The 27,658-nt window shown below is 39.1% G+C and overlaps 1 protein-coding gene across 4 annotated transcripts; it reads left to right on the top strand.

Moving 5' to 3' along the window:
* Nucleotides 1-271: 271 nt before the first annotated feature.
* CTH (cystathionine gamma-lyase) lies at nt 272-27,658 on the top strand. 4 transcript variants are annotated; one of them, XM_045368865.2, is made up of 12 exons: nt 272-564; nt 4,937-5,018; nt 6,929-7,024; nt 9,742-9,851; nt 12,442-12,573; nt 17,672-17,729; nt 18,202-18,279; nt 19,968-20,120; nt 21,806-21,927; nt 23,104-23,156; nt 26,661-26,799; nt 27,083-27,658. In XM_045368865.2, the coding sequence occupies exons 1-12, from the start codon at nt 397-399 to the stop codon at nt 27,107-27,109; spliced, it is 1,218 nt and encodes a 405-aa protein (XP_045224800.1). In that variant the 5' UTR covers nt 272-396; the 3' UTR covers nt 27,110-27,658. The 4 variants fall into 4 exon arrangements, 3 of the variants coding, with proteins under 3 accessions (XP_045224800.1, XP_045224806.1, XP_045224809.1); XM_045368871.3 differs by having other exon boundaries at nt 272-637; XM_045368874.2 differs by lacking the exon at nt 4,937-5,018.

The following is a 27,658-nucleotide window of genomic DNA, read 5'->3' as shown; positions in this document are numbered from 1 at the left end:
GCATGGCAGCCTCCTCAGGACTGGTACTCAGGAATTTCGCCCGCAGGGACCAACACCACTTGGACCCAGGGACTCCAGCTTCCCTCCACTTTCTGCACTGGGAGGGGCGGTCGCGGTGACGTTTCAGGCAACGCCTCTGCTGTCAGCCAATAAGGAGCGGGAGACGCGTCGGGCTTTTGCTTAATGGGCCGCGCGGGTCCCGCCCCGCTGTGGTCGTGAGATTTTATCTGCCGGCCGGCTAATAAAATCCACCCCACAATCGCCGTGTCCCGCTTTAGTGCTTCGCTGTCGGCTCTTTCTGCGCGCTTTAGCTCCTTCTTGGCCGATCCTTCTGTCTCTCCCTACCCCGGACACCCGGTTTCCCGGTTCTTTTCCTCTCTGCTTTCGCGGTTCAGCATGCAGGAAAAAGACGCCTCCTCACAAGGTTTCCTGCCTCACTTCCAGCATTTCGCCACGCAGGCCATCCATGTGGGCCAGGAACCAGAGCAATGGACCTCCAGGGCTGTGGTGCCCCTCATCTCACTGTCCACTACGTTCAAGCAAGCGGCGCCTGGCCAGCACTCGGTGAGCTGAGTCTGTCTGGGGCTGTCCACAGTTGGGCGGGAAAAGAAAGATGGCTTATGAATTTGAAAGGCATGTAAGTAATTTATAATATTACTTATAAATTAGGAAGGCAACCGAAAGATGTTTCTACGCTGTAATTCTTGCAGTATAGCTTTGTGTCGGATGGTCCAGTGACCGTGTTTCTTTTGATAAGCAGGAATGGAAGAAGCCGTTTGTCCAACTTGCCATATAGATTTGGCCTGAAATTCACGTGATTTTGACAAATTTGCAATTAAAAACCGAAGGTCCTAACTTTTTTGAGTTACCTTTAGCAGCATAAATTTTAAAGATGTAGTTCGGAGTCAGCTTAAAAAATATTAAGGGTCTGATAACTTGACGAGAATTAAGATTGTTCCCAGTAGCTGTATTAATAGTTATTGAGTATCTACTATGTGCCAAATACATACTTGTATATAGCATGTGTACTACACGTATTGTCTCATCTAATCCTAACAACAACCCTAGTCTGAACCGAATCCTCATTTTTTCTCAATAAAACAGCTGAGATTTAGGGAGTTAAGTAGCCTTAGACCAGTAAGTATTGGAGCTGGGATTCAAACTTTAGAAACTTGAGGTTGCTTTAGGAACCAACTCTTAGGCACTCAGCTACACTATGCTATCTCTAATAATGCTAGTAACAATTTAGCCTATTGCATCATTTAATCATTGTGGCTTAGTGATTAAGAACACAAGTCATGACTGGGTGCAGTGGCTTACGCCTGTAATCCCAGCACTTTGGGAGGCTGAGGTGGATGGATCACCTGAGGTTAGAAGTTTGAGACCAGCCTGGTCAACATGGTGAAACCTCGTCTCTACCAAAAATAAATAAATTAGCTGGGCATGGTGGCAGGTAGCTGTAATCTCAGCTACTCGGGAAGCTGAGGCAGGAGGATCGCTTGAACCCAGGAGGCGGAGCTTGCAGTGAGCCAAGATCTCATCATTACACTCCAGCCTGGGCGACAAGAGCGAAACTCCAACTCAAACAACAAAAAGAGGACATAAGTCTTATAGTCAAAAGCTAGTTTTGTATTCTGACACCACTTCTTCTGAGCCGGGGTGTCTTGGGCAAGTTATTTAACCTATTAAAGCCTCTGATTGATCCTGTATAAATTTGGATAACAATAGTACCTACCGCATAAGTTGTTGAGATGTATTTAAGACTGTATGGTACATAATAATTACTCGATGGTAATTTGTTTTTTCATGATGTTCATATTTACACTATTTCCATTTGATCCTCACAACAGCCAAGTCAGAGGGCAGGACAGGTATTATGTACTTTTTATAGAAAAGGAACTGATCCAGAGTCATACATGAATGATCTGTAAAGCCTATGAAAGAGCCCTCTTTGCTAATCACATAGCTTTTTTTCCCCTTTTGGTGGCATATTTGATGGGTCTTGGGAATTTAAAAGTTACAAGATTTGTAAGAATTAGTTAAAGTCTGTAAGTCCAAGGCCTTGATTATGCTTTGGAAACCACTTCAGTGTGTTATATAAGTTGAGGAAAATCCTTATAGACAGTCCTTTGTTTTGTGAGATAGAGTTCTAAGGCCATTTCTACAACTGATTTAGAATACTCCTTACTGTATTTTAGAATCAAAAGATGTACACAACCTCTCTTTCATCCTCTTTTTTTTTTTTTCAGACAGAGTCTCACTCTGTCGCCCAGGCTGGAGTGCAGTGGTGCGATCGTGGCTCACTGCAACCTCCACCTCCCGGGTTCACGCGATTCTCTGGCCTCAGCCTCCCAAGTAGCTGGAATTACAGGCACCTGCCACTGTGCCTGATTCATTTTTGTATTTTTTTTTTTTAGTAGAGACGGGGTTTCACAATGTTGGCCAGGCTGGTCTTGAACTCCGGATCTCGTAACCCACCCGCCTTGGCCTCCCAACGTGCTGGGATTACAGGTGTGAGTCACTGCGTCTAGCTCACAGCCTCTCTTTCAAATATGCAGTTCATTTCTCGTGTAGGGTTTAATGAATGTGTAGCTGCCCAAGCTTTGGAACTCAGTGCAAAAGTTAACCATTCGGGTGTAATATTAATAATTAAATGTTTCCAGGAAGCCAGCAGGGATGGTTAAATCCACAAAAACTCTGCTTAGTATCTTTTTTTTGTTTTTGTTTTTGTTTTTTGAGACAGAGTCTTGCTCTGTTGCCCAGGCTGGAGTGCAGTGGTGCCACCTTGGCTCACTGCATCCCCCGCCTCCTGGGTTCAAGCAATTCTCCTACCTCAGCTTCCCGAGTAACTGAGATTACAGCTACCCGCCACCATGCCCAGCTAATTTATTTATTTTTAGTAGAGACAGGGTTTCACCATCAGACTGGTCTTGAACTCCTGACCTTAGGTGATCCACCTCTGAAAGTGCTGGGATTACAGGCATGAGCCACTGCGCCCGGCCCTTTTTAAAAATTAGCTAAGACCACTAAAGGGAATTTGAAGAGTTGAATGAGAAATGTAAGGTACTTTTCTGTGGCAGACGCCACATGAATCCAAGCATTTTTTTTTTTTTTAATCTGCTGGGTGCAGCTGCAGGTCATGGTAAGAAGGTGATGGTGGGGAGTGGTAAGGATATCCTAGAACCCTGTAAAATGTATCTGCTCAGGCTGGGCGTGGTGGCTTACGCCTGTAATCCTAGCACTTTGGGAGGCTGAGGCAGGCAGATCATGAGGTCAGGAGATTGAGACCATCCTCCCTAATGTGGTGAAACCCTATCTCTACTAAAAAAATACAAAAATTAGCTGGGTGTGGTGGCATGCCTGTAGTCCCTACTCGGGAGGCTGAGGCAGGAGAATCGCTTGAACCCAGGAGGTGGAGTTTGCACCACTGCACTCCAGCCTGGAAACAGAACAAGACTCCCATTCAAAAAAAAAAAAGTCTGCTCAACTTGTCATAAACAAGGGCACATAGCAACAAAACTTTTAAAAGTTATTATTATTAATACTGCGAGCTTCTGAATCAGAAATAAAGGTGAAAGAGTGTTGTGTTTTGTTATGTGTGATGTGAAGCTGAGGGAGAAAATTACAGGACTTCTAATTAATGTTGAAATCCTTGGTTTGCAATCTGGTTTTGACACTCTCTAGGTACTACTACATTTGGCTTCACTTTCTCAGTCATAAGGATTAATAGAATGACTGGATGAATATAGCTAGCAGGGTGCCGTATATGTAAGAGCAGAATAATGCAATTTTTTTTTTTTTTTTTTTTTTTTTTTTTTTTTTTTGGAGACAGACTCTGTCGGCCAGGCTGGAGTGCAGTGGCACGATCTCGGCTCAGTGCAACCTCCACCTCCTGGGCTCAAGCAATTCTCCTGCCTCAGCCTCCCGAGTAGCTGGGATTACAGGAATGCACATTTCTAAAAAGTATTGTGTGGAGTTGTTTTGCCAGGAATTGCTCCCTATGTTTTGAGCCGCTTTTGTAGAGCCAAGATGTGAATGAATGCTGAGTATTTGTAGGATCCGATCATAACTTCCTGTTGTATGCCAAATAGAACTTGAATCAGCCTGACAGGTGGCTCACACCTATCATCTCAGCACTTTGGGAGGCCAATGTGGGAGGATTGCTTGAGGTCAGAAGTTCAAGACCAGCCTGGGCAACATAGCTAGACTGCCTCTACAAAAAATAAAATTAAAATATTAGTTAGGCATGGCGATGTGCACCTGTAGTCCTGGCTACTCAGGAGGCTGAGATGGGAGGATTGTTTAGCCCAGGAGTTTGAGGCTGCAGTGAGCTGTGATTGCCCCACTGTACTCTAGCCTGGGCAATAGAGGGAGGTCCTATCCTTAAAACAAAAGAAACTTGTATCATTTAATCACTTATTTCTTAGGAAATGAAACACAGGTTAGAATTAGGTTTATTCTGTTGGCTTATGCAAGTCCCTTTTCCTAATGTTTCCAGATTAATGAAAAAAGGTGAGTCTAATATAATAAAAATACTAATAATAAAAACTGCCATTTATTAGTGATTAGCATGTGCCAGGAAACATGTAGTGAATTTGTGCATTATCTCATTTTATTTTCACAACGATTTAATGAATTAGACATCTGTATTTCATTCCCATTTTACAGATACTGAGATTGACTTTTAGAAATGTGAAGTAACTTACCTAGTGTCGTGCACCTCAGAAGTGGCAGATACAGAATTCACATAGAGTTTATTTGACTTCAGAGCCTCTTGACTATAGCCACAGCACTCTTCTGCTTCTGTATTAAAGCAAGACATATCATGACTAAAGAATAGAAACTCATATGGTAGGGTGAAACTGTAGTTGTCTATGTTAGGACTCTGATAATAAACTTAAATCTCTTAGGATGAACTCAAACTTGTTTTCTTCAGGGTTTTGAATATAGCCGTTCTGGAAATCCCACTAGGAATTGCCTTGAAAAAGCAGTGGCAGCACTGGATGGGGCTAAGTACTGTAAGTAATTTCCATTTCACAGTCTAGAATCTATTTTTAAATGTATAGAGAAAGCCATAGAGGCACAGAATGTGGAACTGAAAACAAACAGATTCGGTAGTCCAAAATTCCTGTTCTACTGACTTTGAATTCTTTGCCCAAGGTCCCTCAGTTGGTAAAATATGCATATGTGTAATCATCAGGTAAAAATACATATGAATAGAGGACAAATGAATAAAGGAAAAAATTCACATGAATACTACATTTATTAATACTACATTTATTATGTACTATTTGTGTGAAAACAATCTTCATCTGAAACTGTCAGTATAAATAAATACATGGAAATTAAATTTAATAACACCACCAATTAGAACATAAAATCTTTTTTTGAGACAGGGTTTCTTACTTTGTTGCCCAGGCTGGAGTGCAGTGGCACGATCTCTGCTCACTGCAACCTCATTCAAGCGATTCTCCTGCCTCAGCCTCCTGAGTGGCTGGGATTACAGGTGCGCACCACCACACCCGGCTAATATTTTTTTTTTTGTTTTTTTTTGGTTTTTTTTTTGAGACAGAGCCTTGCTCTTGTTGCCCAGGCTGGAGTGCAATGGTAGGATCTCGGCTCACTGCAACCTCCTCCTCCTGGATTCAAGCGATTCTCCTCGTTCAGTCTCCCAAGTAGCTGGGATTACAGGTGCCTGCCACCACGCCCAGCTAAATTTTTGTATTTTTAGTAGAGATGGGGTTTCGCCATGTTGACCAGGCTGGTCTCGATCTCCTGACCTCATGATCCTCTCGCCTTGGACTCCCAAAGTGCTGGGATTACAGGAGTAGGCCACCACGCCCAGCCTTTTTTTTGTATCTTTAGTAGAGATCGAGTTTTGCTATTTTGGCCAGGCTGGTCTCGAACTCCTGGGCTCAAGTGATCTGCCCACCTCGGCCTCCCAAAGTGCTGGGATTACAGATGTGAACCACCGCACTTGGCCTAAACTTTCTTATCCTCTAGCTTATTCACCTAATAATTTGTGCTTAAGAATAGCACTAAAGTTTATTTTCAGTGGTCAATAACTCCTGATAATGTACTGTCAGAGATTAGAGATTAACTCCCTAAACTTTTTCTTTTTTTCATGGAGAGTCTTGTGTATTCATTGTGATTACACTTATCAGACAAATCTCAGGTCTGATGCGAGTTTTGTTAAAATATTTACTGAATTGCATATTCATATAATGAATGTCTGAATCATATCTTTGCTGTATTCTTTATGTTTGAAATTTTTTTTCTTTTTTTTTTCTTTTGATATGGAGTCTCCCTCTGTCGCCCAAGCTGGAGTGCAGTGGTGCATTCTCGGCTCACTGCAACCTCCACTTCCTGGGTTCAAGCGATTCTCCTGCCTCGGTCTCCCTTGCAGCTGGGATTACAGCCATGTGCCGCCATGCCTGGCTAGTTTTTGTATTTTTAGTAGACACAGAGTTTCACCCTGTTGACCAGGCTAGTCACGAAATCCTGACCTCAAATGATCTACCTGCCTTGGCCTCCCAAGGTGCTGGGATTATAGGCATAAGCCACCATGCCCGCCCTGAAATTCCTTTAGTTTGCTATTTTCAAACTGTAATTTAACTGGTAATAGACCTTTTATCTCAGATATTTGTAAAGAATTATTTTCTTGAAGTGTTTCAGAGAAATGTTATTACCAAGGCAAAATTGACTTAACACAAAAGTATCTGTCCACATTATGTATTTTTTATTTTAAAGATATCTTATTCTTGAAATAGAAAAGGAGATTTTGTAATGGTATTAATCAGGGGCCTCTAGCAACTCAGCAGTGATGGCTGCCCTATCTGCATTGAAGTATGTCAGATAAATACTTGGAGGTGTGTTTTAACCTATAGGCCTGACTTTTCAGCTTACTCTAACTTGATTTTTATTTTAGGTTTGGCCTTTGCTTCAGGTTTAGCAGCCACTGTAACTATTACCCACCTTTTAAAAGCAGGAGACCAAATTATTTGTATGGATGATGTGTATGGAGGTAGGTGACCCCTCTCGTTTATGTTGTGTAAACTTGTATTTTACAGATAAGAAAGTGAGCCCTGAATTAATATTAACAATATTGCCAGTATTTTTGGTTATTTATTATATTTTACAGGTGTGACGGGCACCTCTATGCTCTCTCAGACTTGGCAAAAGAGGAGCATAAACACTTAGGGTCCGTTTTCTGGAACTGCTTATAAGAGAGATTATTTATTTATTTTTTTGTTTATTTTAAGACGGGATCTTGCTCTGTCACCCAGGCTGGAGTGGAGTGGTGCAATCTCGGCTCACTGCAATCTCCACCTCCTGGGTTCAAATGGTTCTCATGCCCCAGTCTCCTGAACAGCTGGGACCACAGGCATGTGCCATCACACCTGTCTAATTTTTGTATTTTTTGTAGAGACGGGGTTTCGTCATGTTGGTCAGGCTGGTCTGGAACTCCTGAGCTCAAGTGATCCTCCCTCTCCAGCCTCCCAAAGTTTTGGAATTACAGGCATGAGCCACCTCACCTGGCCAGAGATTATTTAATAAGAATAGTATTTAAGGCACTAGAATGAATACGTAGCACTTGATCAACTTGCAGACATGTTCTGCTCTAGAGAAGATAAGGTTTAGAAAGACAATGTTCTCCTGTAACTTAATTTTTACCTGTAATAAAGGTGAACTACCACTCAGGTTACTCTCAAGAGCTCAACCCCACATATCCCCTTTTGCTTTTTATTTTTTGTTTGGTACCAGGGAAACTTTCGAAAATTTGTTGAGAGATATGGGCCTCTTTTCCCAAAAAACGTTCTTAAGACTACACTCAGTGATTAGCATTTTAATTTTAGGGGATCTCACGATTGAACCCCTGAAGCCCATCTATGGCTCTATATTTAAGAACTTACATTCCAAAGAGATTAAATGTTAACTATTTAAAGTGGTGAATGTGGAGAAGACAGGCTTGCCCTTGCCTTTAAGCCCACTGATTTTTGTGTTTAAAACAAAAGCAAGGAATTTTGTGAATATACATATACATATATTCCAGATGCTTCCAAATAATTAAAATGTGATTTCTAGAATATTATCATTTTATGTATTTCCTATCGGAACAAAAAGTTAAATCACTAAGTCCTTTAAAACAGCAGTCCCCAACCTTTTTGGCACCAGGGACCGGATTTTTTTTGAGGTGGAGTCTTGCCATGTTGCCAGGCTAGAGTACAGTGGTACACTCTTGGCTCACTGCAACCTCTGCCTCCTGGGTTCAAGAGATTCTCTTGCCTCAGCCTCCTGAGTAGCTGGGATTACAGGCATGTGCTACCATGCCTGGTTAACTTTGTATTTTTAGTAGAGCCAGGATTTCTCCATGTTGGTCAGGCTGGTCTCAAACTCCCGACCTTAGGTGATCCACCCGCCTCGGCCTCCCAAAGTGCTGGGATTACAGGTGTGAGTCACCCGTGCCCGGCCTCAGGGACCGGTTTTGTAGAATACAGTTTTTCCATTGACAGGAGGATGGTTTCAGGATGAAACTGTTCCACCTCAGATCATCAGGTGCTATTTAGATTCTCATAAGGAGCATGCAATCTAGATCCCTCGAAAGTTAGATTCTCGTAAGGAGTACACAACCTAAATCCTTCGCATGAGCAGTTCTCAGTAGGTTTCCTCCCGTGAGAATCTGATGCTGCCGCTGATCTGACAGGAGACTGAGCTCAGGAAGTTATAATGCTCATCCGCTGCTCACCTCCTGCTGTGCAGCTGGATTCCTAACAAGCCACAAACCTGTACATGTCTGTGGCCTGTGGGTTGGGGACTCCTGCTTTAAAGGAAGGGACTCACTCTTAGTAATCATTTTATCCCTCAGAAATTTGCACAATGTTTTGTATTTTATCTTAGTTTCTTATATTAACTTGTTGAATTGAAATTATAGAAATCTCAAACCTTCAGATACTTTTATAATGCATTATAAAAGTCTCATGACAAACATAGGTGTAAAATCCTGAAAATTGTTGATTTTAAAGAACTTTTTACGTTATTTTCCAATTTTATATTACCTAGGGTCAGTCTACATACCATCACAAGTCTAGTTTCTCGTTAATGACAGAATATTCTTTTGTTGTTGTTGTTGTTATTGAGTATCAATAGCAATTTTTCCTTTAAGTTTTTATGTGTAAAAATAAATCCAGGTGTATTTATAAAAGAAATTATTTTAAGTCAAATGATTTATCTTCTTTCACTGTAAAAATCTGGTAGTTTGATTTATATTGTCTCATTTTATCGATTAAAACTTTCAGAACATAACAAAAAGATGGAAAAAGTACAAAGAATAGTAACCAATTCTTTTCTATTACAAAGTATTTTGAAATTTATTTCAAACATTTCATTGACATTGGTTCATTTAGTTTACAGTTGAGAACTAGGTAGAAATTGTTTAAAAAGATAGGATGTTTCAGGAAGCATGTCACTTAGTGGAGACTGGATGTTTTGAGAAACATTATTTGCTTCAGGCTATTTTTGGATCTCAAGTGTGTTTTATTTGACTCTTGAGCCTTTAAAGAACAAATCTTATTATTCTTTACTATTTCAGATAGACAAACTATTTGACCAAACTAGAAGTGCTTTTAGTTGCATTTTTCTTGGTGACTGAGAGTTCTATATATTTTGTGTTTATACGCAGAAGGAATGAATGTTTCTTAATGCAATGTTCTTTCCATTTTTTCTGATTCTCTTCTGTCTCAGGTACAAACAGGTACTTCAGGCAGGTGGCATCTGAATTTGGATTAAAGATTTCTTTTGTTGATTGTTCCAAAATCAAATTACTAGAGGCGGCGATTACGCCAGAAACCAAGGTAACTCAGCTCGTTTTCAGTTTTGCCTGTTTTTCCTTTGATGTTTTGTTTTCATCATTTCTGTTTACTAGATGATATAATTTAATGTGAATAACAAATTTTATTATATCCCATTGGAAACATCGACAAAATTAAGATAGACTGTCATCTCCAGGGTATTATAGCATGATGATGGTACATGGTTTCTGGAGTGGAGTTCAAATTTTAATTCTGTATCTTAGTTGGTGTATTATCTTGGGCAAATTATTTAACCAAAGTCTCAGTTTCTTCATTTGCAAAATGGAGATAATTATACTGGTTTTATAGAAAGGGGAGTGTGAGAATCAAATGAGATAATGCATATGAAATGCTTAGTATAGTTCCTGGATACATGGTAATTGTTAAAAAAAAATTGCTATGCAGGAGCACCTAATTCTTAACTGCATAGCCAAAACAGTATTGGTAACAGAAGTCATCACAGAGATTGGATTATAGAAAAAGAAACCTGCCAAACCCCCGAACCCTAAGCACAGTGGCTTTGCTGGGCTGTAAGGGATGCTGCCCAGATACTAGTAGATTTAGAGAATGGGCCACAAACAATCTTTAGCTTCCATCCGGGGAAGTTTGTATGCCACCGGAAGGTGTTTTGTGTCTGAGTGAATGGCATATGTGATATTCTTTCTTGCGAACTCATTTAAATTCTGTGTGGATAAAAGAAGGACCAGTGTCTTTTATAAGTCAGCTGTTTACAACTTTTTGCTAATGATTTAAAGGTTAGAATTGTACCAAAGATTATGTTGCAATGAATGCTAAAAAATGCATGTCTTTTCATGTACAAATAATTACTTTGCACATTAACATGGTTGAGCTTTTGGTAATTAAGATTTGTTTTCAGAAGAACTTGTTTTTTATCTTGCTTGGGAGAAAAGCCACATTAAAATAGCTGGTCTGAGTCTTTCTTTCTTTTTTTTTTTTTGAGACGGAGTCTCGCCCTGTCACCCAGGCTGGAGTGCAATGGCGTGATCCCGGCTCACTGCAAGCTCCGCCTCCTGGGTTCAAACGCTTCTCCTACCTCAGCCTACCGAGTAGCTGGTATTATAGGCACCCACCACCATGCTCAGCTAATTTTTGTATTTTTAGTAGAGACGGGGGTTTCACCATGTTGGCCAGGCTGGTCTCGAACTCCTGACCTTGTGATCCACCTGCCTCAGCCTCCCAAAGTGCTGTGATTACAGGCATGAGCCACCACGCCCGGCCCTGGTCTGAATCATTCTAAGGGAGGAAAGCAAATTGTGAATATAGTAAGTCTTGTCAACAGAACTTTATATAGTGACTCTACGAACTTGGATTAATACATTTTCCTTCCTGAAATATCAGGTTTTTCACTTGAAGTAGAATGTCTAAGTCCATGTAAAACCTACTTTTTATTTATTTATTTTTTCTTATTAGTAGGAATAATAAATTCTTATCAGGAATAATTTTTATAGATTCTTTAAATAATTCAAAATTTTTGTAGAATATGTATTATTTTAGCCATCTTATCTTTTCCAGAGTAAAACTCTAAAGTCAGAAGTGTATTAAACCAGATCCCTAGCCTATTTAAATAATAGGTAATAAAAAAAGAATCAGCTGGGCACAGTGGCTCATGCCTGTAATACCAGCACTTTGGGAGGCTGAGGTAGGAGAATCGCTTGAGCCAGCAGTTTGAGACATATAGCGAGACCCTTTCTCTGCAAAAAAAAAAAAAAAAAAAAAAAATTGGCCGGACATGGCCACATGCTTGTAGTTCCAACTACTGGGGAGGCTGAGGTAGGAGGATCACTTGAGCTTGAGAGGTTGAAGCTGCAGTTAGCTGTGATCATGCCACTGCACTCTAGCCTGGGCAACAATGTGAGACCCTGCCTCTTAAAAAAAAAAAAAAAAAAAAAAGTAATTCAATACAATGGCATTTTGTTCAACAAATAGAATTATTTTCTTTGGTCTTTTTGATAACAATCAAGCATCTACTATGTGTCTGAATTGTGGTAGGTTTTGAGATAAAAAGGTCATTGTTACTTTTTAAGTAGGCAGTAACCAGTTTTTCTGTTGTGGGTGTCACTTTTCTTCTTTAGTCTAAAGCCCATGCTCTTCAAGTCTTAGGTGCTTATTCTGTAGTTTCCAGGGTTTCTGGCATTAAGTTCATATTAAATATATTTTTGGCATCATAGGGATAATTCTCTTTCATTAAAATTCTAGGATGTATTCTTACACAATCTATGTTATTTATCTTTGAGAACAGACACCGAGCTATGTCTTTGGAATACACTCCCTTTTTTTAAGAAAAATACAATAATTAACTTCAGTACTTTTCTGTTTACATGTACATTATCTCACTTGATCTTTACAAAAATTCTGTAAGATAGGTATTACCAACCCAATTATACAGATCAATAGGATACATTACATACCAATGGCCTCAGAAATTTGTAGGTAAGGCTAGGATTCAGATTTGAACCTCCCAACATCATCATCCACGTGTTTCCATTATATATAACATAGCTTCCCAGATTGTTACAATATATGAGATGTATGTTTGTAAAGTATATTTTTACAAACTATTGAATTATTTTAGCTTGTTTGGATTGAAACCCCCACGAACCCCGTCCTGAAGATGATTGACATTGAAGCCTGCGCACATATTGTCCATAAGCGTGGAGACATTATTTTGGTCGTGGATAACACCTTTATGTCGCCGTATTTCCAGGTAAATGAAAATAATTTTTTTTGGCACAATTAGTAAATCACATATATCCATAATTAGGAAAGAAAGGACTTGCTTAAATTAAAATCATGATCAAATTCATGAAATCTAATCATCATTCATTATTTATTGGACAGAGAATTAAATTTGGACCTCTTCTACCATTAGTTAGTATCTTTTCAAACATATGTTAATATCCTCTATGGTACTTTGTGTTTTTTATTTATTAAAGCTTACCAGTTCTCTTAAGATGTGTAAACTCTGAAGAAATGGCCTTATTATGTGATTGTATCTGCTAATTCCTTATACATAGTAAGAACTTGAACGTTTATGCATTGGTTACAAATCAGTCATATTTTTCAGTCATCTTCAATATTTTTATATATATTATAAAAGAAAAGTGATGCTCAATGATTTCAGTGTATGTTATACATATTATTTCTCTTCTAGTTTTTATTCCTTCAGCACTCCATATACTATGCCTAGATCTCTTTAACTTATTATTATTTTGAACTTTTACTTTATTTATTTTACATTATAGCTGTAAGTATTTATAGTGCTCTTGTGTTAGTCTCTTTGGGCTGCCATAACAAATTACCATAAACTGGGTGGCTTATAAATGGCAATTTATTTCTCACAGTTCTGAAGGCTGGGAAGTCCTCAATCAAAGTGCCAGCAGATTCAGTGACTGGTGAGGGCCCGCTTTCTGGTCCATAGACAGAGCCTTCTCACTATGTCCTCACATGGTAGAAGAGACGCAGTTCTCTGGGGCCTCTTTTATCAGGGCATTGTATTAGTCCCTTCTCACACTGCTATAAAGAAATAACCTGAGACTGGGTAATTTATAAAGAAAAGAAGCTTAATTGGCTCACGGTTCTGCAAACTGTACAGAAAGCATGATGCTGGCATCTGCTTGGCTTCTGGGGAGGCCTCAGAAAACTTACAATAATGGTGGAAGGCAAAGGGGGGAGCAGGCACGTCACATGACCAGAGTAGGAGCAAGAGAGAGAACGAGGGGGAAGGTGCTACACACTTTTAAACAACCAAATCTCACAAGAACTCACAATTGTGAGGACAGTCCCAAGAGGAGATGGTGCTAAACCATTCATGATATATCCACCCTCATATATCCCTCCAGGCTGCACTCCAACATTTGGGGATTACAATTCAACATGAGATTTGGTGGGGACACAGATCCAAATCATATCAGGCACAGATCACCCTAATCACCTCCCAAAGGCCCACCTCCTAATCACACTAGTGATTAGATTTCAACCTATGAATTTTGGAGTACACAGTGTTCAAACCGTAGCAACTCTCTTTAATGATTTCTTTCCCTACCTAGCCCTCTGCATTTGTTTCCTCCCCAGACCACCCCTCCCATACATCCTCTATCCTTTCCTTTTTTCTCTGTCTTGTGTCTAGTTTCATCCTCTTTTCTGTTTTGCTTTCTTTTGTAGATCACTTTGGGATCTCTTTATAATTAACTTGTTTCCTGCCTTTTCCCCACAGGTTCTCCCTCTCTTTCCTCTGAGTAACCCAACTCTTTCCTTTCTTTGTTAGGAGTTACCTTCTTCCTGCTCTTTTCTTCCTGCCTGTACCTTGTCATACTTAGTACACTTCCTGTAGTTCATCTTTATTCTGCAGAGTTCCTGAAACCCAGCTCATTTTCTCTGGCTCTTCAATTGGGCAGATGTTTACAGGTTTTATTGTTTACATTTCCCCCCTTTTCTGTTCTGGGTCCCTGAAGTTGATCCAGGTTGCTGCTTCCATGTGACTGGCCGACTCCCTGGGCAGTTTCTATAAACCTGCTCTTCACCTTCCCCCATTTTATTTGAAGGCATTGTCATAGTTTATTTTCCTTTCCTGAAGCACATTTCCTGCCTACATTGCATTCAGACAGCTTCATGGGCCATCTGCCTTTGGCTCATAATGTATCCTTGATTACTGATTTTATCAGGTAAAGCAATCTGTTTCCAAGTGAAAAATCTGGCATTGTCTATTTGGCATCGTCTATTTGTCCCAAGTGATTTTCAGTGTAATATTCCTTATCACAACTCCTTAGCCCATATGCCGCTTACATTAGGCCAGTTAATACAGCATAGTATAGCTTTAGCTGAGTCACAGTGAGTCCTGTATATTCCCCAAAAATTGCATACGTTTTCTAGCCTGGCCCTGCCCAGGTTACTCATCAAACCTGGCCCTCCTTCTCCTATTACCGTCACTAACATAGGTCTAGTTTTTCTGCATTTTTGAAGCCCACATCACATTCCTCATGCCAATGATTGGAATTTGCTTCATTTCAATTTGGATTTATTCCAGTTGAATTACTCAGAATCACATCATCCCTAAGTAGCTACATGTGTTGTTTCCATAAAGCAAATCTTCCTGAAAAAAATCCTCTCATTGTCTTACCTTCATGAAAACGGAATATATTCTCTTTCTTCCCAGTCTTTTGTCCTCTGGATCTTCTGTAAGTCTCACGAAAGGCAAAATAGACCTACCAGCATGAAGTTTCAGATTAGCACCTCTGGAGTCAGGCAGTCTGGGTGTGAGTCCTGGCTCTACCAGCTTTTTAATCTGAGGGATCTATCTCATTTTTCTTAGTACCCTTTCCTCACCTGTATGATGAGAGCCATAAAGGTACTGATTTTATTGAGTTAGGTAAAGTATTTTGTACAGTGCTTCCCTGGGTTATATAAAGTATGTAGCATGATTCTCAGAAGATAATGAGATCAGCAGGTGTTAGTGATTTGGTTTTTATTTTTCCTTCTCTTTTGGCTGTAGAGTTTACAAATGTTAGCACTAGAAAAGACCTTAGGCCTCATCTACTTTGACTCCATCCCTTTAGAGATGTGCAAACACATATGCAGAGAGTGCTTTGGGCAATACTTTACCTAAAGCATCCTATTTTTGAAATACCCTAAGTGAAAAGTCCCCATAGCCACCTGTACTAATATCTTCCAAAGACTAAACAGCTCTAGTAAGGATGGAATAAACACATATGGTTCTATGTTTAGGAAAATGTAAAGGGAAAGATGTTGATAATGTATTTTTGTTTGTTTGTTTGTTTGTTTGTTTTGAAATGGAGTCTTGCTGTGTTGCCCAGGCTGGAGTGCAGTGGTGCAATCTCAGCTCACTGCAACCTCTGCCTCCCCGGTTCAAGCAATTCTCCTGTCTCAGCCTCCCAAGTAGCTGGGATTACAGGTGTCCACCACCATCCCTGGCTAATTTTTGAATTTTTAGTAGAGACAGGGTCAGGGTTTCACCATGTTGGCCAGGCTGGTCTCGAACTCCTGACCTCAAGTGATCCACCCACCTAGGCCTCCCAAAGTGCTGGGATTACAGATATGAACCACCATGCCCTGCCTGACAATGTATTGTTAAGTGGAAAGTCTACACCTTTCACTCTCATTGTAAACAAATACATTTTAAGACTATAGGATTAACCTAGAGGACATTATGTTAAGTGAAATAAGCCAGGCATGGACAGACATATATGGCATGATCTCATTCATGCGTGGAATGTAAAAAATGTTGATCTCATAGAAGTAGTGAATAGAACAGTGGTGACCAGAGTCTAGGGAGGGGAGGGTGGAGGTGGGCAGGACAGAGGATGATCAATGGGTACAAAGTTACAATTAGAAGGAGGAATAAGTGTTGGTGTTCTACTGTACAAAATGATGACCAGAGTTAACAATAATATACTGTATATATCAAAATAGGAGAGAGAATTTTAAATGTTTCTACTACAAAGAAATGATAAATATTTGAGATGATGGACATGCTAATTACCCTGCTTTTGATCATTACACAATTACACATGTATTGAACATCACATTATACTCCATGACTTAAAGGATTGATTTACAGGAAAATTAGGTGAAAGAAAACACTTTAAAAAATTCCTTCTCTTTTTTGTTTTTCTTAATTCTCCCAATTTCAGACAAATTTATTTATTTATTTATTTATTTGAGACAGAATCTTGCTCTGTCGCAGAGCAGGCTGAAGTGCAGTGGTGTCATCTCAGCTCACTGCAACCTCTGCCTCCTGGTCCTGCCTCAGCCTCCTGAGTAGCTGGGATTACATGCATGTACCACCATGCTCAGCTAATTTTTTTTTATTATTTTTAGTAGAGACAGTGTTTCACCATGTTGGCCAGGCTGGGCTTGAACTCATGGCCTCAAGTGATCCACCCACCTCAGCCTCCCAAAGTCTGGGATTACAGGTGTGAGCCCCCACCCCAGTAAATTTATTTCTTTGTTGTTGTTTTTAAGAGAAAGTCTTGCTCTGTCACTCAGGCTGAAGTGCAGTGGCTTGATCATGGTCCACTGCAGCCTGAAAATCCTGGTCTCAAGCGATCCTTCTGCCTCAGCCCCTAAATTGCTGGGATTACAGGTGTGAGCCATTCCCCAACTCCCGGCCATCTAGATTTCTTGTAATACCTAATACAATGTACCCGCTTTATTAGTAGTTGTTAACACTACATTGTTTAGGAACTAATGACAAGAAAAAGTCTGTACGTGTTTAATGCAGACACAACCATTCTTTTTTTTAACCATTCATTTTTTTTTCCATTTTTTTTTATCCACAGTTGGTTGAATCCATTAAGAATCAAGGTCATGACAAACCCCAAATGTGAATAATCACAGCATACGTCATGAAGTTTTAATCAATAAAAATCTCAGCAGATGAGTTTATACTTACTCTAATAAAAATTGCTGAATGTTCATGTCAACTATTTTACATGTTTAATGAGTCATAAAATACCAGTGTCTCTACTGTAGGTAATAAATTTAGAGTCCTGTCAGAAACTGCTATAAAAAACAGGTTCAAGAGACCGGTTGACCTGGGCTTATTTTCTATTTCCAAGAAACTTTTGCCTTCAGATTAAAGACTGGATTCAATACTTTACATTTTTCTTTGGTGGGAGGGAGGCAAAGGAGAAATAATATCAGAGATCCTGGAAAATTTTAAGATGCACATATTTTTGCAAAGTTAATATTGATTATAATAAGAATGAAATTTACAATTGCAGATAGGCAGGTAATGAAGCATATTTTCAAATGGTTTCTCTAAGTAAAAAACTTGTTTCTTTCAGCGCCCTTTGGCTCTGGGAGCTGATATTTGTATGTGTTCTGCAACAAAATACATGAATGGTAAGATGCGTACAGCGTACACTTTAAATATCTTTTCCATGGATAGGTGAAAATAGCATAGGGCTTGACTTTTGATCCCTTTTCTTTGATTATTTTGTAGATTTTTTTTCTGTGACTCATGTAGAAAGTAAAAAAAAAAAAAAATCCTTTGATTAAATGTAGGATTTCGTTTATAGTACACAAAACTATGCTCATGATTTATGAGAAGAGGATTAAAGTTGACCGTAAAAAGTTATGCTTTTATCTTGCTGACACCTTAAAGAAACATTTTGTTCTTGTATAATTTTATTTTATTGTTTTAGACATAGCTTTTGCTGCTGTCCAATTGAATAACGTTTATTTAAACTTATTTTATAGAGCTTCTTCCCTGAGAGTTTTTTCAAGTGAAAATCACATTTTGGAAGTTGTAAAATAAAGAGTAAATATAAATTGTTTCTAATTGAAACTTTTTTTGTTTGTATTTTGTTTTTAGGCCACAGTGATGTTGTAATGGGCCTGGTGTCTGTTAATTGTGAAAGACTTCATAATAGACTTCGTTTCTTGCAAAATTGTAAGTATTAAAAAGTCCAGATTCTCTATGATTCTCTCAGTGACTACATTTGATATTTATATTTCCACTAAGTGTTGTGAAGTGATGGCACTCTAATAATTTATGAAGAAATGAAAAATAGAGGAGAAAAATTCTGACTTTATTATTTATTTGTTTATTTTTTTGAGATGGAGTTTCACTCTGTCACTCAGGCTGGAGCGCAGTGGCGTGATCTCGGCTCGTGACCACTCTGCCTCCAGGATTCAAGCAATTCTCCTGCCTCAGCCTCCTGAATAGCTGAGATTACAGGTGCCCACCACCATGCCCAGCTAATTTTTTATATTTTTGGTAGAGACGGGTTTCACCATGTTGGCCAGGCTGGTCTCAAACTCCTGACCTCAGGTGATCCACCTGTCTTGGCCTCCCAAAGTACTGGGATTACAGGCGTGAGCCACTGCGCCCAGCCAAAAAAATTTTTTCTGATTTTAGAGGAAAGTGTTATAAAAATAGTTATAGTAGGCTGGGCACGGTGGCTCATGCCTGTAACCCCAGCACACTGGGAGGCTGAGGCAGGTGGATCACTTGAGCTCAGGAGTTTGAGACCAGTCTGAGCAGCATGGCGAAACCCTGTCTCTACCAAAAATACAAAAAAATTAGCCAGGTGCAGTGGCACATGCCTGTGGTCCCAGATACTTGGTGACTGAGACAGGAGAATTGCCTGAGCCTGGGAGGTGAAGGTTGCAGTGAGCTGACATCGTGCCACTGCAATCCAGCCTAGGCAACAGAGTGAGATACTGTCAAAAAAAAAAAAAAAAAAAAAAAAAATGGTTATAGCATAGCAAGGCTTTATGACATAAGAAATGATTTTTTTTTATTTTCATGTCCATCTTAATTATAATCATAATTTGATAAAGCCCTAGTGAATTTTTAGTTTTAAGACTTGATGGGTTTTTTTTTTCTTTTTTAAAATTACATTTGAAATGAGGGCTTTCATATACTATACCTTTTATATCAGGAATGATGGTTAATTTTAAATAGCACTTATAGTATCAACTTAAATTTTTCAACAGATGTCTAAACACCATTTCCTATTTACATTGCTTAGTTTATCTCCAGTACAGTTAAGGATTAAACCATTGTGATTTGACAGGTAAGATATAAACATAATTAGGAATAAAAATGTCCTCCAGGAGGGAAACTGAAACTTATTGCTTGGTAAGTATCCTTTCGTTTATAAAAAGTAGAAATGAAGTATATATCCCGGAGGTATGTGAAATCATTGGCTGCTTTGCACAAAGGCTAAATAGAATATTAGTAGAATATTCAGTAATAATAGGACTTGAACTGCTATTTTTCTCTGTATGTTAAAATAAGTTTTCAAAGAAATACAAGGTTAGGCTATGCACAATTTATGATTTTATTAAAATCATGGAAAGGACTATTTATTTTCATATTCGAGAAGTTTATATCATTGTGCTTTTACTTAGTTTTCAGCATATTTGCTTCTCCTCATTTTAAAGTAAATTTCTCTAAGCATATTCTATGCTTTGTTCTCGTGCTTCTGATTTGATATATTATTTTCCTCCCAGAACTCAAACACTGAGCTTTACACCTAGCTTCTGAGAGTCACTATAATGAAAAAGAGAAGCCAGATAATTTCTTGGCCATATCCTGCCTTCAAACTAATCCAGGATGTTTTCTTTTTGCAGCTCTTGGAGCAGTTCCATCTCCTCTTGATTGTTACCTCTGCAATCGAGGTCTGAAGACTCTACATGTCCGAATGGAAAAGCATTTCAAAAATGGAATGGCAGTTGCCCAGTTCTTGGAATCTAATCCTGGAGTAGAAAAGGTTATTTATCCTGGTATGTTATTTATCCTGGTATGTTAGTTTGATTTCTAAGCAGATACGCTTATACTAGGATTTCAGCAGTTATCCTGAGCATCGTGTTTATGTAACATTTATTTCTAAGTTAAGTGCTTTCACGTATTGTTTATGTTCATTTATTATTGAGCACTGCCATGTGTCAGGCTCTGTGGTGGGTCTGGTGGAAAGAAGATAGACATGGTCTCTACCCTTGTATTGCCTCTAGTCTAGTGGATGCTTGGATATTAGAAAATTATTTTTATGCATTTGATGTTCCTGTGGTGGTGTCTAGTGGATGCTTGGATATTAGAAAATTAGTTTTATGCATTAGATGTTCCTGTGGTGGTGTCTAGTGGATGCTTGGATATTAGAAAATTAGTTTTATGCATTAGATGTTCCTGTGGTGGTCTGTGATTTGAAGGCTTGTGTGTATCTATTCAAAGATGTTAACATTGGACTTTTCAGTTGATTTGCTTATAATCTTGTCAGTCTGCCATTCAGCATTAACTCTCACTTTAATCTGATAGAGGTTTGTTCCAGTTGAGACTTGATATTAGGTGCCAAAATTCCCCTGAAGTTCTCTTTTTTTCTCTTTTTTTTTTTTTTTGGAGATGGAGTTTCACTCTTGCCCAGGCTGGAGTGCAATGGTGTAATTTTGGCTCACTGCAACTTCTGCCTCCTGGGTTCAAGTGATTCTCTTGCCTCAGCCTCCCAAGTAGCTGGGATTACAGGTGCCTACCACCATGCCTGGCTATTTTTTGTATTTTTAGTAGAGACGAGGTTTCACCATGTTGGCCAGGCTGGTCTCGAATTCCTGACTTCAGGTGATCTGCCCGCCTTGGCCTCCCAAAGTGCTGGGATTATAGGTGTGAGCCACTGTGCCCAGCCCCCTAAGGTTCTCTTCTGTATTTGTATTCCTTCACCTCTTCCAGCATCCAGAAATGCTCCTGTGGAGTTAGCTGAATTTATTTTTACCAGTCTCTTAAGCTGTGGTAGTCCTAAAGTAGTTCTTTTATTTTTAGGTCCTTTTGAAGGATTTAGCGTCTAGAATATATAGAAAAATTAAGACTGGTCCCTCTACACAAGGAATTTAGAGAAACCAAAGCGAAATACATGTGAAACTAAATGCCCTAAATGTACTTTAGGTAAAGGGCTGTTGATTGATATATATTCTGTGCCATGAAGAGTGGGCAGCATTGGTTAAAAAGGCATAGACAAAGTATTGGAGATTTATTCAAGAAATGTTTATTAATTGCCAGCTATGAGCCAGGCTTTGCGCTAGGAACTGGGATCCAATTAGTAACAAAAGAAACGGATTTGCCCTCATGGAGCAATTCTGGTGGCTAAGACAGGTACTAAACGAGAAATTACAGGATATAATTAACAAGGGAAGTCCAGGTTGAAGGGACAGCATGGGCAAAGGTCCTGAGATGAAAGGGAGTGCAGTGATACTGGTGTAAAGAAAGCTGAAGAGGGTAGAAAAGATGAGGCAACATAAAGCTGGAGAGATAGGGGCCCGAGCAAGTAGCCAGATGTGAGCATGGCATAATCCTCATCTTAGACTTATTTGCAGTTTACTTAAGTAGACAGTGAAAAATTCTCCCCCCACCAAAAACAACAACAACAAAAAAAATTACATGTTTGACTCTAAAATAAGACTTTTCTGATACCTTATGATTACAGGGCTGCCCTCTCATCCACAGCATGAGTTGGCGAAGCGTCAGTGTACAGGTTGTACAGGGATGATCACCTTTTATATTAAGGGCACTCTTCAGCATGCTGAAATTTTCCTCAAGAACCTAAAGGTAAACTTACAAAATAGGTTTAAAATTGTAAGAGGTAAGGCCTCCTTACAGCAGTTCACTATCTCTCACTTCCACTCAAGTCAGATAAAGTTTTTGTGTCTGCAGGTTACACTCATAAACCTCTTTATCATGAAATGCATTGGGTTGAAAATGACTTAAACAAAAGTGTCACAGTAGCAGACATCTAAATATGTTCATCTACTTAACTCTCTACATACTACAATCAATTTGAGAGACACAATGCTTTTATTTAAAAGTGAACCCCTTTTTTTCAGATGAAATAGGTAAAACCTTGAAGTAGTGTGCAGTTAGTGCACTGCACAAGGCTTATTCTAAAAATCCATCCTATGAATGGCTTTCCAAACCCTTTGCCTCCTAGGCTGCATCTGACTAGGGGAGGCCTTTGTCTAATTTTCAAAAACCCAGGAGGCTCTCAGGGGCCACGAGCAAGAGACCTGTCCAACTCCATACACTGGGCTTAACCTTGAGCTCATGCAGTTTGAATACTACAGAATAGATTAATAGAAAGCTGCCAGATTAGTCAAAGTGTTCCTGGTGTCACCTTAATTTCATACAGTTACCAAAGTAACTTTTAAAACATTTGTAAAGTTTTATGACACTATCACACTCAAAATAAAAAGTGGTTTTTTTTTTTTTTGTTTGTTTTTTCCTGTTCCAGTAGGGAGTTAAAGGATGTATTTCATAAGTGATATGTATTAACAAGGAAGTATGTATAACTTGGGAGGCATTTAGAGATTTTTTTATTTATGTGGTAACCACAGAGCAAAGTCTCAAATGCAACCATTTTTTCTTGTTTTTTTGAGGCAGAGTTTCACTCACTTCCCCAGGCTGGAGTTCAGTGGCATGACCTTGGCTCACTGCAACCTCCACCTCCTGGGTTCAAGTGATACTCCTGCCTCAGCCTCCCAAGTAGCTGGGATTACAGGTGCACACCACCATGCCAGCTAATTTTTGTATTTTTAGTAGAGACGGGGTTTCACTATGTTGGCCAGGCTGGTCTTGAACTCCTGACCTTAGGTGATCCGCCTGCCTTGGCCTCCCAAAGTGCTGGGATCACAGGCATGAACCACTGTGCCTGGCCTAAAAACATTTATTTTTAGATTTTAGTATTTTTAGTTTACTAGAAAGTCTAAATTCATGTTTTCTTTGCCATAGCTATTTACTCTGGCTGAGAGTTTGGGAGGATTCGAAAGTCTTGTTGAGCTTCCGTAAGTATAGTTCTGTTTTTCTCAGTACTTTAAATTTGATGTCAGCTTTAATGATTGGGAAAGAAATGTGACAAGGTCAGGGATAATTCAAGATATTTAACAATAAGAATAGCATGACATTAATCAGAATGGACTCTTACCCTGTCAAGATGGAGACCCTGATAAATCTCATGGCGGGCTACTTGTTAGTGAGTCGTGTCCTCCCAAATGTTGCTTCCTTCCCTGCTCTGTCAAAAAGAGATTCCAGCAGTAATTGTATTCTAGGATCTCTGACCTCTGACCTCTAACCTAGGGCCACATGTTCTACCCTACTTAGCCTTAGAGGGGACTGGAGACTTTGTACTAGAAAAGCTTCTTTCAAAGCTCTTTGGGAAACAGAGAATTTGTCTCTGATGAAACTCCTCCATGCCCTTGATTATTGGAGAAGAGCCCTACTAGATACTGTCAAATCTTTTGCTTTCTGTTCTCTGTGGGATAAACCTTTAATATCTTTATGTTGTGTACAAAATAAATCCAAACCCTAACTTGGTACCAGGCCCTTCAGTATCTAACCCAATCAATTCATCTAATTTTATCAAAGCATCAGAGGATATTGGTACAAGAAGCAGCCTAAGATCATACAGTCCAACAGCTTATTTTACAGGCAAGGAAACAAAGATCCAGAAGGTTGAGCTGATTGATTCAAGTGTCACATAGGAACATGTTAGCAACTTCACTCTTGGATTTGCATCAGAAACAGTGAGGGGAGGTAAAAGGTGCCTGGATCTGGATTTGAGATCTGCTTCCACCAATTAGTTAACCTTTAAACTTCCATTTTTTAACCCATAAAATGAGATTAATAATTAATGATTTTTGGCCTGGTGCAATGTATTATGCCTGCAATTACAACACTTTGGGAGGCTGAGGTGGGTGGATCACTTGAGGTCAGGAGTTCAAGACCAGCCTGGCCAACATGGTGAAATCTTATCTCTACTGGAAAAAAAAAAGGAAAAAAGTATCTGGGCGTGGTGGTGCACGCCTATAATCCCAGTTACTTGGGTGGCTGAGGTATGAGAATTGCTTGAACCCAAGTGATGGAGGTTGTGGCAAGCCGAGGTTGCCGCAAACCGAGATCACACCACTGCACGCCAGCCTGGGTGACGCAGTGAGACTCTGTCTCAAAAAAACCAAAACAACAACAAAAAATTAATGATTATTCATTTATTGATTACCTGTACCACCAAGCATTCCTGATATATATATTACCTTTATTATATGCTACTATGGCCATATGTTGTAATTATTGCAGGGTTAAGTCAACATCATAACCTAACTATTTTTAACTATACTAAATATATACGGTGTATTTCTGTGTCTTCATTTTCATAAACATTTGTGGAATAACTTGTTATGCAAGCATTGTGTGGAGAAATGTCAGGGCCCACCAAAGTTTAGGCCTCTTTTCTGTCTTTGTTTAGGAGTTTACAGTTAGACAGAAAGTCAGGCAGTCTCACAAAGTTTAAAAAAAAAAAAAAAAGATGTCCAAATAATGACTTGAAATAATTCATTGAACACAGCTTTTTGTTAGTCTTTCCAGAAGATGCCTGCTAGTAAGTTTGGATGCACAAGAGGGCACACTCAGCATGGGAAATGGGTTTATTTTTCATAGTAATGAAATGTGTATTACCTTGAGACTCTCTTGTCTTAAATCTCTCCTGATTTACGTAGGGATTTTTGTTTAAAGTTGCTTGGCCCCCAGACACCCTGGTTTAGGCTATAACCGCGATGCCAGAGGATGGGTGGATTTAGGTCAGGGCTTGTCTGTTCTATGACCCTTCATTCTGTGTCTCCCAACTCTGCTGCTACTAGTAGAGCATTGCAATACGGGAGGGAGGAAGTGAAGATAATGTTTATTAGCTTAGTCTCCCAGCCTCACAACACATATAACTCTGTGACCTTGGAAAAGTTACTCATCCTCCCTAAATCTCAATTTCCTTGATTTTAAAATGTGGGCAACACTCTACATAGCTTTTAGGTTTTTTGTGAGAACATGGGAAAAAATCTCCCTAAGCGAATGCCTTGGTTCATACTAAGTACCACGTAAATGTTAGCACCTACTATGAACTATTATCTTTTATTAGGCATCTCTACTACATTCCAAGTGCTTCGAAGTGCTTTATCCATGTTCCTTCAAATTAATGCCTGTGACAAACTTTGAAGACAGGTGTCATATCCAATTTTTATTCATTAAAAAAATGAATTAATGCACGCAAACCAGCTAGTAGAGTATCTGCCTCATAGTAAGCATACAGTAGGTGCATCTGTTATTATTTCAAATAAGGAAATAGGCACTGAGGATGAGTAACTTTTATAAGGCCACACAGCCAGTATGTGGAGGGGCTAAGATTCATATCCAAGTTTGTTGGTCTCTGAGACCTGAGTTCTTATTTCTACATGTACACATTCTTTTAAGGAATTATGAGTCTCCCAGGGCAGAACATTTTAAGATGGATGTTTCTATCTAAACACTTTAGTAGTGTGATAAAGGAAGATATCCATCACTCAGACCACAACTGAGATGTTTTTTTTTCCCCCATGGCTCTCATGTAAGAAAGGAGAAAGCAGCTTAGGTATTGATTTTGCGGGTGGCATGCAGGGAAACGAAGAGTGTTGGCTGTAGTATACATATTGGGGCTAAGGGAGATGCTAAGCCTCTCCTCCATTATTCTTCACAGAAATTTCTCCTTCCTTGAAACTTTGGCAGTGTTTTTGTCTATACCTGTTTGGCATTGTTTATATAGACTATTTTGTTTTGTGAATTGTCATAGTTTTTAGCTCCTGCTTTGTTATTTAGGGTAAAGAAAACATCTCATTCTTCTTGGTTTCCCAATTTTTACTGCAGTGCTTGACATATGGGTGCTTTTCCTTTACATCTGTTGATGATGGTAATGAGCTGCTAGATAGTTTGAAAAATCCTTCTAGGCCTCTATGCCAGGAGTTATATTGTAGAATTCTGAATGCATAGTGGTTGCTACTAGTGATTCTTGGTGGTCTTTCTCCGATGTGCCTCAGAAGGTCCAGCTCTGAATTGATCCAGAGGAAACTGATTATGACAGGCTTTTGGTCCAAGAGATCTCTTGTAAGTAACAGTCCAGTAGGTTGGTCACAGAGTACACGATTTCTGGCCAAAGCCTCATGTAGGCAGGTATTGAAATCTACACCCTGGGGAGGCTATGCCTTACCCTACTGCACGGGGGTACTTGACATACACTTTCAGTGTTTGGATTGAGCATATCTTGCCGAAGGTATAAAGAAGATTAAAAAAAATCTTGCTTTTCACTTAAAATCATAGCTCGAAGAAATAAGTTTCATAATTTTCTCTTTTTTTGCCTGTGAATTATAGGGGTATGCAAAATTTGATATTTGGAGCAGAAAAATTTTGAGGGTAATTGCAGTTTATGAGACAGAAACATGCCTCCACTGACACCATATAGTGATAAAAAATTTGCTCATGTCTTCTTTCAGGGCAATCATGACTCATGCATCAGTTCCTAAGAATGACAGAGATGTCCTTGGAATTAGTGACACACTGATTCGACTCTCTGTGGGCTTAGAGGATGAGAAAGACCTACTGGAAGATCTAGATCAAGCTTTGAAGGCAGCAGTAAGTCTTATTATTGTGTGTGTGTGTGTGTGTGTGTGTGGGTGTATGTGTATGTGTGTCTGCTTTATCCTGAGCATGGGGGTCACTATATTTACAAAGAGTGGTCTCATGTGAACTCTAAAGCTTTTCTGTCCCTATAATAGACCAGGGGTATAAATAAAGGTACAGGGAGCTCAGTCAAAGTGCTTAAAGGATGGTAGTATTCAGTAAAAGGACTTCTTGAGGAGTTGAAGCTATGGCCTATATGTTTAATAACATATTTTCTTGTACACTGTTATTATAGCACCCTCCAAGTGGAAGTCACAACTAGTATTCCAGAGCTGCTATTAGAAGCTGCTTCCTGTGAAGATCAAATCTTCCTGAGTAATTAAATGGACCAACAATGAGCCTTTGCAAATTTTTCAAGTGGAAATTTTAAGGCACCTCATTATCTTTCATAACTGTAATCTTCTTAGGGATCATCTCTGTTAAAAAGTTTTCTGTATGTCATATTATAATTACAGGTCAATTCTGTTAATATCTTTTTGTTAATTTTGCTCTATGTTTGCCTCTGAAGGAGGTGAGATTTTTGCTGCTTTGGGGGATCATGTTCTTTTTTCATGTCTAAGATTTATTTTGATCATGTTTACAATATAATGGTCATTCATTTTTTATGTTTTGTGAAGAACTTAAATTTAAGCGAATGTTCTTAAATCAAGTGTGATTTTTTTTGCATATCATTGAAAAGAACATTAAAAGCAATGGTTTACACTTAGTTACCATAAGCCAAAAATCAAATACTTGAAAAGTTTACTGTGAAATTCTACTGATTTAAGATTGTACTTAATATTAAAAAAAATAAATCTAATTATCAAATGCA

Source organism: Macaca fascicularis, chromosome 1 (genome assembly GCF_037993035.2).
Source record: "Macaca fascicularis isolate 582-1 chromosome 1, T2T-MFA8v1.1".
Lineage (NCBI taxonomy): Eukaryota > Metazoa > Chordata > Mammalia > Primates > Cercopithecidae > Macaca > Macaca fascicularis.
The sequence above is the reverse complement of the archived record's forward strand: the minus strand, read 5'-3'. Positions and strand labels throughout refer to the sequence as shown.

What these genes read in the sequence shown, in the direction of transcription:
- CTH (XM_045368865.2), top strand. Translation starts at nt 397, where the DNA reads ATGCAGGAAAAAGACGCCTCCTCACAAGGTTTCCTGCCTCACTTCCAG. An exon ending in CGGCGCCTGGCCAGCACTCG is followed by an intron (nt 565 to 4,936) that starts GTGAGCTGAGTC and finishes TGTTTTCTTCAG; the next exon opens with GGTTTTGAATATAGCCGTTC. An exon ending in TATGGATGATGTGTATGGAG is followed by an intron (nt 7,025 to 9,741) that starts GTAGGTGACCCC and finishes CTTCTGTCTCAG; the next exon opens with GTACAAACAGGTACTTCAGG.